The sequence below is a fragment of the Carcharodon carcharias genome, chromosome 7 (assembly GCF_017639515.1).
Source record: "Carcharodon carcharias isolate sCarCar2 chromosome 7, sCarCar2.pri, whole genome shotgun sequence".
Taxonomy (NCBI): domain Eukaryota; kingdom Metazoa; phylum Chordata; class Chondrichthyes; order Lamniformes; family Lamnidae; genus Carcharodon; species Carcharodon carcharias.
In genome coordinates, this window is record NC_054473.1 from 67,811,352 (window position 1) to 67,826,048 (window position 14,697).

Genomic DNA, 14,697 nt, shown 5'->3' on the forward strand with positions numbered 1-14,697 from the left:
CTTTAAGCCAATGCTGTACCTTTGAAGTGTAGTCACTGTTGTAATGTTGGAAATGCAGCAGCCAATTTACACACAGCAAGTTCCCACAAACACCAATGGCCAGTTTTTTAGTATGTTGGTTGAGGGGTAAATATTGACCAGGACACCAGGGCGCCTGATTTTTATGAGTTAAGTCCTTTCAATGTAGCGATTCTCCCAAGCTAATCAGACTGGTAGTAACATTGCCATCATTCTAAATCCCAATCAGAGGTTTAACTTTCTAATTATTAGCAATTTTTTTGGATGATGGTGCAAACTGAGACCAGAATAATTTTTTTTTCCAAAAATGTCCTTTATTTATAAAAAATTATAAATTAACATTCCATAATCATTCAAATTGGGCATTACTGAAAGTGCAATTCCATATTGTATGTTGCACTCGGAGGTGCCTCAATAGAATTGCAATTATACGTGATCTTTACAACATACATCTTATGACTAGGATACTGCCTGAGGTGTTTCCAACCTCTCGGTGTGCAATGTCAAGAGGGTCTTAGACAGTGGCCTTTCCCCACTGAGCCTTTGTGGCGGCTGCCCCAAGCTTCATCACATATTCCTGGGTCCTGGAATGTGGCAGTCTGTAACACTCAATTGTGGTCAACTCTTTTTACTGGAAGACCAGCAAAATTTGGGCAGAGGAAAGTGCATCTTTCACTGAGTTGATGGTTTTACAGCAGCAATTAATGTTTGTCTTGGAGTGTGTCCCTGGAAATGGCCTATAGAGCACAGAGTCCTGTGTTATGGAGCTGCTGGGCATGAATCTTGACAAAAACCATTGCATTTCTTTGCAGACCTTCTTTGCAAGGGCAGGGGACGGAGGGGGTGAGACTCCGGGCGTGCCGGGAGGATCTGACAGGGAGGATCTTTCTGACCAGCAGCCAGACTGGTAGTGCTTTGAAAGTTCTGACAATGAGGCATTCTGCCGAATTACTTTGACAGTCTGCTCAGGGAACTATCTGACAGCATCCGCCGACTCCTTTTCCCACAGGGCCTCAAGGATGTTGCATGCAGGCACTGACCTCTACCTCGCGGAGGCTGAGCGTCAACTCGCAGACACTTCCTCCTACCTCTCCCTGGACCATGACCCCACCACTGAACATCAAGCCCTTGTTTCTAGGACTGTCACTGACCTCATCTCCTCTGGAGATCTTCCTCCTACAGCTTCCAAACTGATAGTCGCCCAACCTCGGACGGCTCACTTCTACCTCCTTCCCAAAATCCACAAACAGGACTGTCCCGGCAGACCGATCATGTCAGCCTGTTCCTGCCCCACGGAACTCATTTCTCATTATCTTGACTCCCTTCTCTCTCCCCTTGTCCAGTCCCTTGCCACCTACATCCGTGATTCCTCTGACACCTTACGTCACATCAATAATTTCCAATTCCCTGACCCCAACCGTCGCCTCTTCACCATGGACGCCCAATCCCTCTACACCTCCATCCCCCAACAGGATGGTGTGAAGGCTCTCAGCTTCTTCCTCGAACAGAGGCCTGAACAATCCCCATCCACCACTAGTCTCCTCCGTCTGGCTGAACTTGTTCTCACACTGAACAATTTCTCCTTCAACTCCTCTCACTAACTCCAAATAAAAGGTGTGACTATGGGTACCCGCATGGGCCCCAGCTATGCCTGTCTCTTTATGGGGTATGTTGAACATTCCTTGTTCCAGTCCTACTCCGGCCCCCTCTCACAACACTTTCCCCGGTACATCGATGATTACTTCGGTGCTGCTTCATGCTCTCGTTGGGACCTGGAAAAATTTATAAATTTTGCTTCCAATCTCCACCCCTCCATCATTTTCACGTGGTCCATCTCTGACACTTCCCTTCCCTTCCTTGACTTCTCTGTCTCAATTTCTGGTGATAGACTGTCCACCAATATCCATCACAAGCCTACCGCCTCCCACAGCTACCTCGACTACAGTTCCTCACACCCCGCTTCCTTTAAGGACTCCATCCCATTCTCTCAGTTCCTTCGCCTCCGTCGCATCTGTTCTGATGATGCTACCTTCAAAAACAGTTCCTCTGACATGTCCTCCTTCTTCCTTAACCGAGGTTTTCCACCCACGGTCGTTGACAGGGCCCTCAACTGTGTCCGGCCCATCTCCCGCACATCCGCCCTCACGCCTTCTCCTCCCTCCCAGAAACATGAGAGGGTCCCCCTTGTCCTCACTTTTCACCCCATCAGCCTCTGCATTCAAAGGATCATCCTCCGCCGTTTCCACCAACTCCAGCTGCTGCCACTACCAAACGCATCTTCCCTTCACACCCCCCCCCCCGCAATCCGGCGGCATTCCGTAGGGATCGTTACCCCCTGTGACACCCTGGTCCACTCCTCCATTACCCCCTACTCCTCAACTCCCACCTACGGCATCTCCCCATGCATACGCAAAAGATGCAACACCTGCCCCTTCACTTCCTCTCTCCTCACCGTCCAAGGGCCCAAACACTCCTTTCTAGTGAAGCAGCATTTCACTTGCATTTCCCCCAACTTAGTCTACTGCATTTGTTGCTCCCAATGCAGTTTCCTCTACATTGGAGAGACCAAACACAAACTGGGTGACCACTTTGCAAAACACCTTCAGTCTGTCTGTAAGAATGACCCAAACCTCCCTGTCACTTGCCATTTTAACCCTCCACCCTGCTCTCTTGCCCACATGTCTGTCCTTGGCTTGCTGCATTGTTCCAGTGAAGCTCAACGCAAACTGGAGGAACAACACCTCATCTTCCGACTAGGCACTTTACAGCCTTCCGGACTGAATATTGAATTCAACAACTTTAGATCTTGAGCTCCCTCCTCCATCCCCACCCCCTTTCCGTTTCGTCTCCCTCCCTTTTGTTTTTTCCAATAATTTATAAAGGTTTTTCTTTTCCCACCTATTTCCATTATTTTTAAATCTATGCCTTTTATGCCCTTTTAGTCTTATTTCACCCCACCCCCACTAGAGCTATCTGTACCTTGCGTGTCCTGCTATCCATTCTTAATTAGCACATTCTTTTAGATAAAATCACCACCTTCAACACCTTTGTTCTTTTGTCTGTGACATCTTTTGGTTATCTGCTGCTATCACTGCTTGCTTGTCCCTACAACCACCACCCCCCCCCAACTTCTCTCTCTCTCTCTCTCTCTCTCTCCTCTCTCTCTCCCCCCCCACCCAGCTTATATTTCACCCCTCTCCTATTTTACTTAGTTCTGTTGAAGGGTCATGAGGACTCGAAATGTCAACTTCATTCTTCTCCACCGATGCTGCCAGACCTGCTGAGTTTTTCTAGGTATTTCTGTTTTTGTGTTGCAGACCACTGCCTGATGGACTTGTGTTCAAAAGTGCCTTTTTTACCTAGATTTTCCATGATGTTGAAAGAGAAGTGGTACAGCACAGTCCAACTGAATGGGGCATTCCCCAGCAATGTGACCAGACTCATCCTTCACAACAGTTGGAACCTCAGCACCTAGTGACATTTGACATTTGCTTTCCAAGGGTCCACTCAGCTTGATGCAGCTGCACACAGAAGTGGCCATGTGGAAGAGGGTGATGCTGGATACATCTTTCCCCCCTCTTTTCTAGAGATTTGTTTTACGTGGCTATGCACTCCTTCCAGTTTTGGCGCACATCCCAGTTCCTCTGAACTAAAATCCAAACACCTTCAGGTAGTCTGACCTGATAGTGAAGGGGACAAAGGGTTGATTGATGTAGCCCCCAAAGAATGTGATTTTGCTCTTGCTATAGTTTACTTTGGTTCCTGAGGCCAATTCAAACTGGTGCAGATGGTCATCTGTCTGCACACTGATAGTGGATCTGAGCAGAAGATGGTGATGTTGCCCATGTACAGGTAGGGTTTGACCTGAGTGCCTCAACTGTCCGGGATGGTCACTCCTCTTATGTATGCATCCTTCCTGATGGACTGAGTAAAAGGTTCAATGCAGCACACAAACAAAACACGGGAGAGAGAATAGCCCGGTCTGACTCCAGGTTTGACTGGAAAACTTTCATGTTCCCACACATTGAAACTGCTGATATTTGAGGAGAGCTGTTGGATCTAATTGTTGATTCCCTCCCCATTTTAGAGAGAAGGTGTGCATATCTGTCAAAAGCCTTCTCATGGTCCAAACCGATGGAGTGGGTGTCCACCCCCTACCCTGCATAGAGACAGGAATAATGTATTCCATTGGTGAACTGCATACATGATGGTCTGAATCTTGTCTCTTCCTGAGGCTTGAAAATTTAATGTACTAGACACTTTCACTTTACAGAGAATATTGTCTGGCTAATTTCCTTTCGTTGCTGGTCTTGGTCAGAAGTTGATACAAGTTATAGGTCATGTCCCTGTCAGTGTAGCCTCCTTGTTTCCTGTTCCTCATTGCGATAGAATTTGATGGCATGTTGGCAGTACTCAAGCTGCTTAGTTAACTGAGTTCTGCAAATCTTCCTGGTACATCCCCCAAACTTCCAGATTTGTGATCATATTTTGTTCTAGCTGCTGCTTCTCCAAAATCTTCAGCAAAGGAAGAAAAATTCTTCCTTGACCAGAAACTACCTCATGTTTTGCTCACTCAACTCTCAAACTCTCCCTGCAAAATTATAGAAAATTTTTGGGTAGTGTAAATTAGCTAAATTCAGAGTAAATTTGCATGTTTCCATTAATTCCTGTTTAACAAACAGCTAATAAGCAAAAAGAAAACATCAATGCTGGACCTGTCTAGCAATACTGTTATCTATTGTTGTTGTTTACTCCTGAGCAAATTTAGGAGAGTCAGCAACAGTTAGCTTTCAGTCAACAAAGTCAATGAATAAAGTTGCAAAGATGAATGTACAGACAGAACAAATTAAACCTGAAATACCATGGCGATGCCTAGTTTGGGAAATGAAAAGATACCAAATCTTTGTTGAAGGAAGCTTGTCTAAGATCTAGTTGGGGATTCATTGCTAAGACAGAGCAGAGGACACTTTAAAAGCAGAAAATGTTCTAAAATAATCAGGTCTGACAGCATCTGTACTGAGAGGAACAGAGTTAACCTTTCAGTATGGTGATGGTTTCTTTCTCCACAGATGTAGCCAGACTTGCAGAGTATTTCTAGCATTTTCTGTTTTTATTTCAGATTTCTCGCATCTGTGGTATTTTGCTTTTGTATCAGAGGAAGCCTTATCTTGTAGATGGCTGTGCTATATCTGACCTGACAATCTTGATGCTGACATCAAGTGCCTGAAATGAAATAGTGGTTAATTCACCAGCACTGATATCTGTCATCTTGATTTCTTGACAGACTCAAAAAACACACCAGAAGAACTGTGGGAAGGAAGCTGAATCCGAAGAGCAGCACTTTCAATGTTGTTTAGAGACAGAAAGCCCGCTCTTTAATGTGTCTGATAGTTGCCAAAATTAGCTCTGATCTCCCCTAAATGTTATCAACAGGTGTAAGTCTTTCAACATTATCACCTTTGTGCATCATTTTATGCACACAGGAAAATACAACAGGAAAAATAAACTTGAATGGTATTTCTTCCCCAGCTTCTTACTGCAGCATGTACAATTATCTGACTGAAAGGAAAGGCAGTCAGCTGCCTTCCAGGAATCTACCAATGCTGTTCTATAACATGCCATGGTGAAAACAGCCTGGGTGGTAATGCATGATGGAAACCCATGGTGTGTAAGAGACTCGAGGGTGCAAACTCAATGATACAGTGTATTGGTGGATTAGACTGCTATCTATATCTATTTTTTTTATTATTAATGTGCCACTTGATTTACCATTTTGTCTTATGACCTCATACGCTTCTGTTTCCATGTCAGATCAGCACTTTACTGTGTCGACCTAACGGGGAGTGAATGTCGTAAGTGATGTTTCTCAGCCACATTGTGCACTTCGTGTCCAGTTGACCATGAATAATTTGACAATTTTAATGCGATTACCTTCACGTAAAAAAAGTATTCCAGGAACCCGAATAGGCCTAGTGTAACTCCCTCACTTCTATGTACATGCTATGTAATTTACATTTAGTTATACATTGGATGCCTTGTAATTCAGTTCCATTCAAAGTATGTTCAGTGAAACTTACTAACATGTACCCAGTAATCGGTATGACTCACTTTCAAATACTAATTCTGCCTCCCAAACAACAAACCCACAATCCCTCCAAATTATCTAGACACATTTATTCCTGGCAAATTGGCTTGCTTTTGTGGCATAGTGAATTGTAATCCTGTTTGTGAAGACATTCTGACATTGCTGACTTTACTTTTTACAGTGCAGATTTCTTCAGGAGTAAACTCTGTACGTTCCCCACGCCTTAGTCCTGACCAGCGTCATGTTATTTACCTGGAGGGTGGCAATGTTAAGACCCACCATCAGTGTTACAACCTGTCCTTGGTTCGTATCTTCCTTGATGTGTCCAATTTATTCCAAGAATGTTGTGAATGAATAAATCTTCTACAGTTCTCTAAAGTATCAGAAAGCATCTGGATATTTAATGTTACACCTCTAATTCTGGAAATACAAAAATGACAAACACCCTGCGCACAGTCTATCTTCTCCTGAGATGGACGGGTGCCAGTAATAATCACTCAAAAAAAAACTATATTGGAAAATTTTTCAAACACTATGCTTTTACCGTAGAATTCAGCCACAGGAATTATGAGCCTTAAAGCTTCCAGTGACTCTTTATTTTTGCCTGAACTTGCAACAATTATAATAATTGTGAAAGTCAACACCCTATATAGCGTCTACAACTTCAAAAATCTCCCACATACTTAAAATGGAGAAAAAATGCATTCTCGTTCAACACAGGTGAAAGAGGTGGAACAGGGTTCTCCTCCTGGCTCTACAGCCACCTAGCAATTTCTACTGGCCATCCTTGTGACCAGCTGCCCCCCCTCCCACCACCACCCCTAACCTTCCCCCACCACCCCAACCTTCCCCTACCACCCCCAACCTTCCCCCACCTCTCCTCCAACAATTTACATGGAGGCCTGTATTGCTGCCAGTGAATTTTGTAGGGCCCTAGCTGAACCGCATCCGATCATGCAATTGGTGTCCGTAGTTCACTGGTATTGTATAGATGAGGTCCGACGACCAATTTCCAGTGAGCTGAAGGCTTTCATCTCCAGGCACTTGCTGCAGGTGCATCTCTAACTGTTTGTCAGTTTTTGGCATAAAGTCAAATTCCCAGTCAAGATGTCATATCCCTTGTTTCTCCCATTGATGTCTTTGCTGATCTCCAGTTAAATGAGTTGAACTTGATCCTTCCAATCAAAGAATTTCAGACACTCACAATGACCCTTTCCAGCTGTTGTAATTTTTCAATATTGGAGAAGAAAATTTTTGAAATGAGTTCCTGACTTGTTGATATTAAAACTTCCTTAATGACATTCACCCAATCCCAACATGACTGGGGCCATTGATTAATTCAACTATGCTGCATATGCATTGAACAGCTACCGCAAGAACTGAGATTTTTTAAAAATTTATTCCTAGGATGTAAGTGTCATTGGCAATGCCAGCATTTGTTGCCCATCTCTAATTGCCCTAGAGAAGGTGGCGTTGATCTGTCTGTTGCAGTCCATCTGCAGTAGGTATGCTCAGGGATGTTAGGAAGGGAGTTTTTCTTTTTGTAATGGATCATGTATTTTTTTCAGTATAACTTGGACAATAAAGAAATATCAACTGTGGTGAAGATTGTGGATTATCCAATTGTGGGTGAGTGATGAGAAGTCTATCATTTTATTTTGTTTTGAAAATTTGCAATCGTCTTTTCTCTTTAAAGAAGTTGTAAGTTGTACTGTGATACTGTTCCACAAGTATCAGATGCCCCTCAGTACTTGTAAGTGCCAGTGTGCACATGTGAGTCTGGAAGGTGTTTGTGCTTCATATGCACATTTTCCAGGTGAAGTCACAGGACAATGATCAGCAGCAGAAACCATGGCATGTTTTTCACTCCCAAGCCTGACAGCACGATAGGTGAATGAGGGTGTCCCTGCAGCTACCTGACTCAGCACAGACAACATAACACAGACTAGAGAATGAACCCAGCCCCTGCCAGATATCATTATTGTGCCAAAAATGTATTTACACATTGAGTCAGCATCAGTTAAAGCAGAGTAGACTTCCAAGTTTTATTTAAATTGCTATTTAAGTTTTTTCTATTTCTGACTTCTTATTTCTGAACTGGTAGTGCTGAAACCATTGGAAGGTGGTGATTTCCAAGCCAGAAAAGACCAAGGTCCATCTAGTTCTCCTTCCCCTATTCTGCTCGTCACCTGATATAATAATGGAGTTGTAGACTAATCAGGGCAATCAACTTTCATCGATTAGTATGCAACAGACCCAGAAATGGTGCAAGGAAAATCCCAGTGGTGAGAACTTTGGGAATCATTGATCCAAAGTCACCTTTGTCTACACATGATTGCTGCAGTTCAACACATCATGACTGAAATTGCTTGTATAACTTAATCCAAAATTTTGTTTTCTTGAAAAAAGATCTGTCGACATGTACGTAACATTTAACATTTGGTTTTACTTGAATAAATGACTAATCAGCTAGTCTTTCCTTGCACACCAGTCTCTGATGCCAACTGTGACCTATCTTTTTCTTGTAAAGCTGAAGAAGAGTTTGGTCAATTAGTATACTCATAAAAGCACCTGGACGAGCAAGGCTGCACTGATTAGTTATTGCAGATGCATAAAATAAATTCAGCCCATAAAAACCAGCCGGCCCACATCAGCCGGCACAAACCATCTAATCTTTCTATTCCTTTCTCTCTTGTGTCTTTATGTAGCTTCCCCTTAAATACATCTACGCTAGTCGCCTCAATTAATCCTTGTGATAATGAATTCCACATTCGAACCACTCTCTGGGTAAAGAAGTGGTTCCTGAATCCATTATTGGATTTATTAGTCACTATTTTGTATTTATGGCTCCTAGTTCTATAGCTCTCTGGACTTCCTCGATCTCACTTTTTAAATATACATTAGGACAAATATGTCCTTCTTTTCTGCTGGATACAAGTTGCTGTGTTTTTCCTACATATCTTGAACATTTTTATTATTCTTGATGGAAAGCACCCACAAAAGCTGTTGTACGATGAACCACAAAAATATTACACGGGCACCATGCCACACATTGCCTCATTTATCTCTGCCAGATCGTCCTGCATACCCTGCTGCATTTCCAGCGTTCGCTGTCTCACAGACGACTCCAGAGGCACATCATCAGCCACTGACCGAGCATGTGCCTGGACCCCAGCAGTCCTCCGACTGCCGGCACCCTGGGCATACTCTGTCTCCACCTGTACCTCAAGCAAGTGTGAATTGCCCTCATCGCCGTGCCCCGAGGGGTGCCATGAGGAGGTATGTTTGGCGAGCACTCAGGTCACCATGTGTGTCACAGAAGCCATGGCACTGTTGAACGCTCAGTGAGTGAACTTAACAACATGGGTTTACCATTAATTATGGAAGGATGATCGCATAGTGATCTGGCTGAGTGGCATGCAAGTTGACATTGTCTGGACTGTGACTAATCAAATGTCCTTTTTCTTCCTTTCAGTGTCACCTGAGCAGGGCTGGGAGGAGGAGGCAGAGGGCCTACCTCTCACCCCTGAAAGCCCCGAGCAAGTGCACCCACCAGCGTTGCACCATTTCAGCCAGGCAGGTGCCAGCACAGATACTAGCACCTCGGTGGGAGTTAGATATTTGGCTAGTTGCCCGGGGCACAGCGGTGAGGGCAATTCACACTTGCTTGAGGTACAGGTGGAGACAGAGTATGCCCAGGGTGCCGGCAGTCGGAGGACTGCTGGGGTCCAGGCACATGCTCGGTCAGTGGCTGATGATGTGCCTCTGGAGTCGTCTGTGAGACAGCGAACGCTGGAAATGCAGCAGGGTATGCGGAACAATATGGCAGAGATACATGAGGCAATGTGTGGCATGGTGCCCGTGCTGGAGGAATCCACGCAGAGCATCAGTGATGCAATGAGCCTCACAGCTGAGCGCCATGCTTCCTCCATGGAGAGAGTGGTGACTTTCATGGAGAGGCTCCTCCAGGAGAACAATCAGGTCCTCCTGAGGTTGCGCTCGGACCTGCAATCCCTCGCAGAGCATTGGCCACAGCTGGTCAGTGCCAATGTGGGATATGGTTTGAGCATCAAGTATCCCATCTCGGTGCCTGTCCATCAATGGTGAGCAAGGAGTCCGAAGTGACCTCATGTCGGAGCAGCAGCTGTCTGTCGGCTCTGTGGGCTCCTCTCAAGGCGCTCCAGATGAGGGCAGCAGCTCCTCTGCCCCTCTGCCAGTGTCCATGGCATTTGATGAGGCTACGGCGACTGGGAATAAGCCAGCTGTGGAACCTGCCACTCCCTCCCAGGCAGGGCCATCAAATGCTCTGCAGGCCAGAGAACGTCCACCAAGGTCATCGAGGCCAAGTGGACAGCACAGTGAGCAGGCTGTCTCAGATGCCAGTGCCAGCGAGGGGATAGCACCTAGAAGTAGCACCCATAAGCGTAAATTTAAGGCACCTCAGAAATCGAGTGTGGAGCCTGCAGCCTTGGTGTGTGTTGAAGATCCATCTGTGGTGTGCTAGCTGAAGGTTCTTTGGATTAAAGCCTCCTGGGTGTCCCTGCCTCTTTGGAGTATGCCCAGGTCAGTGTCTATCCCCTCAGCATTCTCCCGTGCGTGCTCATCCTTGGTCTCATTGCTGGACTCATCCTGTGCATCCGGAGCAACTGCATCTATGTCTTCCTCATCCACTGTGTCGCCCTTTTCCAGTGCAGATTGTGGAGAGTGCAGCATACAACCACTATCAGTGACACACGATCTGGGGGGGATTGGAGTACACCCCCCTGAGCGGTCCAGGCATCAGAGGCGCATCTTCCGAATCCCTTTTGGAGGCGTGGCTCCGCTGCTCAGCCTCTGTTCTTGGATGGCGGAGAGGCATCATGAGCCACCTTCTGAGGGGATAGCCCTTGTCACCCAGCAGCCATCCATCCAGCCGGGCTGGAGCACTGAAGAGTCCTGGCAGCTGGGAGTGTCTGAGTATGTAAATGTCGTGGGAGCTGCCTGGGTACCTTGCACAGACTTGTAGAATCAGCATCCTGTGATCACACACTATCTGCACGCTCATGGAGCGGAAGCCCTTCCTGTTGATGAGGGTACCCGGCTCACCTGCTGGCACCTTGGTGGCCCCATGTGTGCATTCTATTGCACCCTGCACGCAAGGGAAACCTCCATAAGGGCTCCACTGTGTCTGGCTGGCCTGGTCCCAGCAGAAGTGGATGAAAGTCAATGTATGCCTGTAAGAGTGTCTGTCGCCTGCTTGACACAAGTGTGGACAGCTGATTGGAAAACACCGCAGAGATCACCCACCAAGCCCTGAAAAGAGTTGGAGGCATAGAAGTTGAGGGCAGCTGTGACCTTTAGAGCCACTGGAATGGGGTGCCCACCCACACAGTTTGTGGAGATCTCAGGGCCTACCATCTGACAGATGGAGGTGACTGTCTCTCTTGAGAGATGGAGCCTCCTTAAGCACTGGACCTCAGACATATTGAGGTAGCTGCATTACCACCTGTAAACCCTGGCAGCAGGATATTAGTGTCTTCTGTGGCCCCTTCTGCCTTACACTTCCTCTTGGCGCTGCACCCCTTGTACCTGTGCCTCTCCTCCTAAAGGTGGCTCCCCTGGAGGCTGAATGTGGCCTCCTCCCCCTTCTGGCCTTCCCTCCTCAGAGGAGGTGCCTCCAATGGAGGCACAACTCCCATTCCCAGGCTAAGGGAAGGCTTCCTGAAAGCTGCAGGCCTCAGAGTTGATCTTTACTGTAGAGTCCTAACCAAGGCTTTTACTCCTGTCCTAGCAGCTGGTATGAGTTTTGAAGGCTTCCTGCTCACACAAAGTTACTTTCACACTTAAGTACCTCAAACATCACATTCGCGACCCCACTCGCCCCTGTTATAAACCTCATCCACGGGCGGGATATGAATGTCTCCTACCCACCTGCGTCCTACAACGTCCTGAAGATCGTACGGGCTGCCAAAAATCGAGATCAATTGCTGCCTCAAGGGCCTTTACTGGCCAATTAATTGATGGTGGGTGTGCATCTGAACTTAAAGTGCGCCCACCTTCCCAAATATCGCGATGGCGTGCAGTGACGTCGGGACGCTCATACGTCGTCATCGCACGTCATTTTACGCATGGGTATGCGGGGCCCGCCCCTGCACGCCAACGGGAAAATTCTGCCCTATGTGTAACAAAATCCTAAACCCATTTATATAGAACAAATCTATAAATCTGTTACATAGAGGAAATAGTCACCCACTGAACATTGGGAACTGTAGGACACAAATTCAAGTTGATGGTGCTATGAGGTATAATTTTTGTTTAATGATAGCCATTAATATGTTTCAGATGGATTTACTGGCATTTACTCCTCGGAGCTAGCACTGAACTGCTGGGCAAGTGACAGCCAAAGAGTCATAATTGACACAGCCCAAAGAAGCAGAAAGGTAACTAGGACCTGGCGGAAAGGGACCACAGAGTCATGTTCATAATTGCAGACAGAGGGAGGCCATGCATGTTGTGATACTCATGCAGACCAGAAGGCTCCAGATAATGCTTCCTGTATGTCAACAAGGTTTCGCAGCTTCTGAAGAGGATAGTAAAAAATGAGGAAAAATAGATAAATTAGCAGTACAATACTGAGAGAAAATTGAATAATGTGCCCAAGTGCATTGGCAAATTCCACACTACTCTTAATGTGAACAATGTTTGGTGAGTATTCATTATTGGTGACATCATCCGAAAGAAAGCACAGGGTCAGTTTTCACATATCGTTGACGACACCCAGCTCCAATTCACCACCACCTCTGTCAACTCCTCCAATATTGCTAAATTATCAGATTGCTAATCTGACATCTAGTACTGGATGAACAAATTTCTTCCAACGAAAAATTGGGAAGACTGAAGCCATTGTTTTCGGTGCCCGCTGCAATTTCCATATTCCAGGTACACTCCACCCCTCTCTCTGACAACTGTCTGAGACTTAACATGGCGTTATTCAACCTGGATGACCCATATTTAACCTCGAAATGAGCTTCTGACCAAATACTCCCACCCTAACTAAGACCGCATATTTCCATTTTATAACTTTGCCCCTCCCCCAGATCAAACCCTTATTCATGCCTTTATTACTTTGAGAATGAACTATTCCAATGCACTCCTGGCCTCCCACTTTCCACCTTCCATAAGCTTAAGGTCATTTAAAATTTTGCTTCTCATGTCCTAACTCACACCAAGTCCCATGCACCTATCACCCTGTGCTTGCTGACCTACATTAGCTTCTGGTCAAGCAATGCCTTGATTCGAAAATTCTCACCCTTGTTATAAAATCTCCCCTTGGCCTCACCCCTCCCTATCTTTATAATCTTCTCCGACCTCAAAATCCTCCGTATCTATGCTCATCTAGTTCTGGCCTCTTGAGCATCCCTGACTTTGATTGCTCAACAAATTGGCAACTGAAGACAATGGTCACCTAGGTCCTGAGCTCTGGAATACCCTCCCTACACCTCTCTTGCCTCTCTTTCTTCCTTGAGGAGACCACTTAAAACCTACCACTTTGACCAAACATTTGGTCATCCAACCTAATATCTCCTTATGTGGCATGGCATCATATTTTGTTTTGTAATGCTCCTAGGGACATTTTATTACATTAAAGGCATAACCCAAATATAAGTTGTGGTTGAGTAAAATTGTACCCTTTGTTTAATCATTCCAATTAAGCAAGTGCATGGAGATTGAATTTTGAGCAACTGTTCCATTTAAAAAAAAACACTCTATAATCAAATGTTGATTAAAAGCAGCACAATTCAAATTTATATTTATTCAATTTAATGAATGTATGCATTAATTTGATTTTTTATTTCACTTCACTTTGGTTGAATTGTGTCAGCATTCTGGGTCTAACAACTGGCATGAATAATACGCCAGCTTCACAATGTGGATTTTATTTCAGAATTAGGCCTTGTGGGATCATACACTGGAGCTATGTCACTTTTGACTTCACCATCACGCTTGAATCATCTGGAGAATGTGCTCAGTCATGGGCTGAATCACAGAACAATTCATGATCTTCTTGCTAGACATTGGAGGAATAGGGGCGGATATTATTCTGTTGTTGCAACCAACAATCTCATTCCTCATACAAATGGCTAATCTTTATATGTGAGCCCTAACAATGAGTGACTGATAGCTATTGCTTTATGGAGAGCATCATAACCAAGTTTGATTCTGTTCTCACCCAGCATCTATATATGGTACTTTCCAGACATGTCATCTAAAGTGGGAATATGAGCTACATTTTTCTTTTCCATCCTCACTAGCCCAGGGGTACTGGTGAAAATTGAATTGCTCCTAAATGCTGTCTTGACTAAGATGTGAAAAATATTTCATTATTTGAACTAACGCATGATGAAGAGAATATTCACATATTCAATGAACATGGCTTAATCCCTAATGCTGATCTGTGTTTGTGCCTTACATTCTCAGGACCTAATCATTGTAAACAGTGCAACAGGAATTGTGACATCACTCATTACTGGTAAGCATTGCCTTTCCCTTTTATCTTCCATTGCATCCCCACATACATCTAGAGTTATTTGGAGGAAAATTTCATGATACAAGCC

At 45.2% G+C, this 14,697-nt stretch overlaps 1 protein-coding gene across 5 annotated transcripts in view; it reads left to right on the top strand.

The window, feature by feature from the left end:
- The window catches only part of LOC121279656 (acylamino-acid-releasing enzyme-like), a 63,357-nt gene that overhangs the window by 22,830 nt on the left and 25,830 nt on the right, over window positions 1-14,697 (top strand). For all 5 annotated transcript variants that reach the window (XM_041190868.1, XM_041190869.1, XM_041190870.1 and 2 more), the window contains 5 exons: window positions 5,830-5,870; window positions 6,285-6,406; window positions 7,672-7,732; window positions 12,425-12,522; window positions 14,561-14,612. In XM_041190868.1, the coding sequence (XP_041046802.1) occupies window positions 5,830-5,870; window positions 6,285-6,406; window positions 7,672-7,732; window positions 12,425-12,522; window positions 14,561-14,612 (374 nt within the window). The remainder of the gene's footprint in view (window positions 1-5,829; window positions 5,871-6,284; window positions 6,407-7,671; window positions 7,733-12,424; window positions 12,523-14,560; window positions 14,613-14,697) is intronic.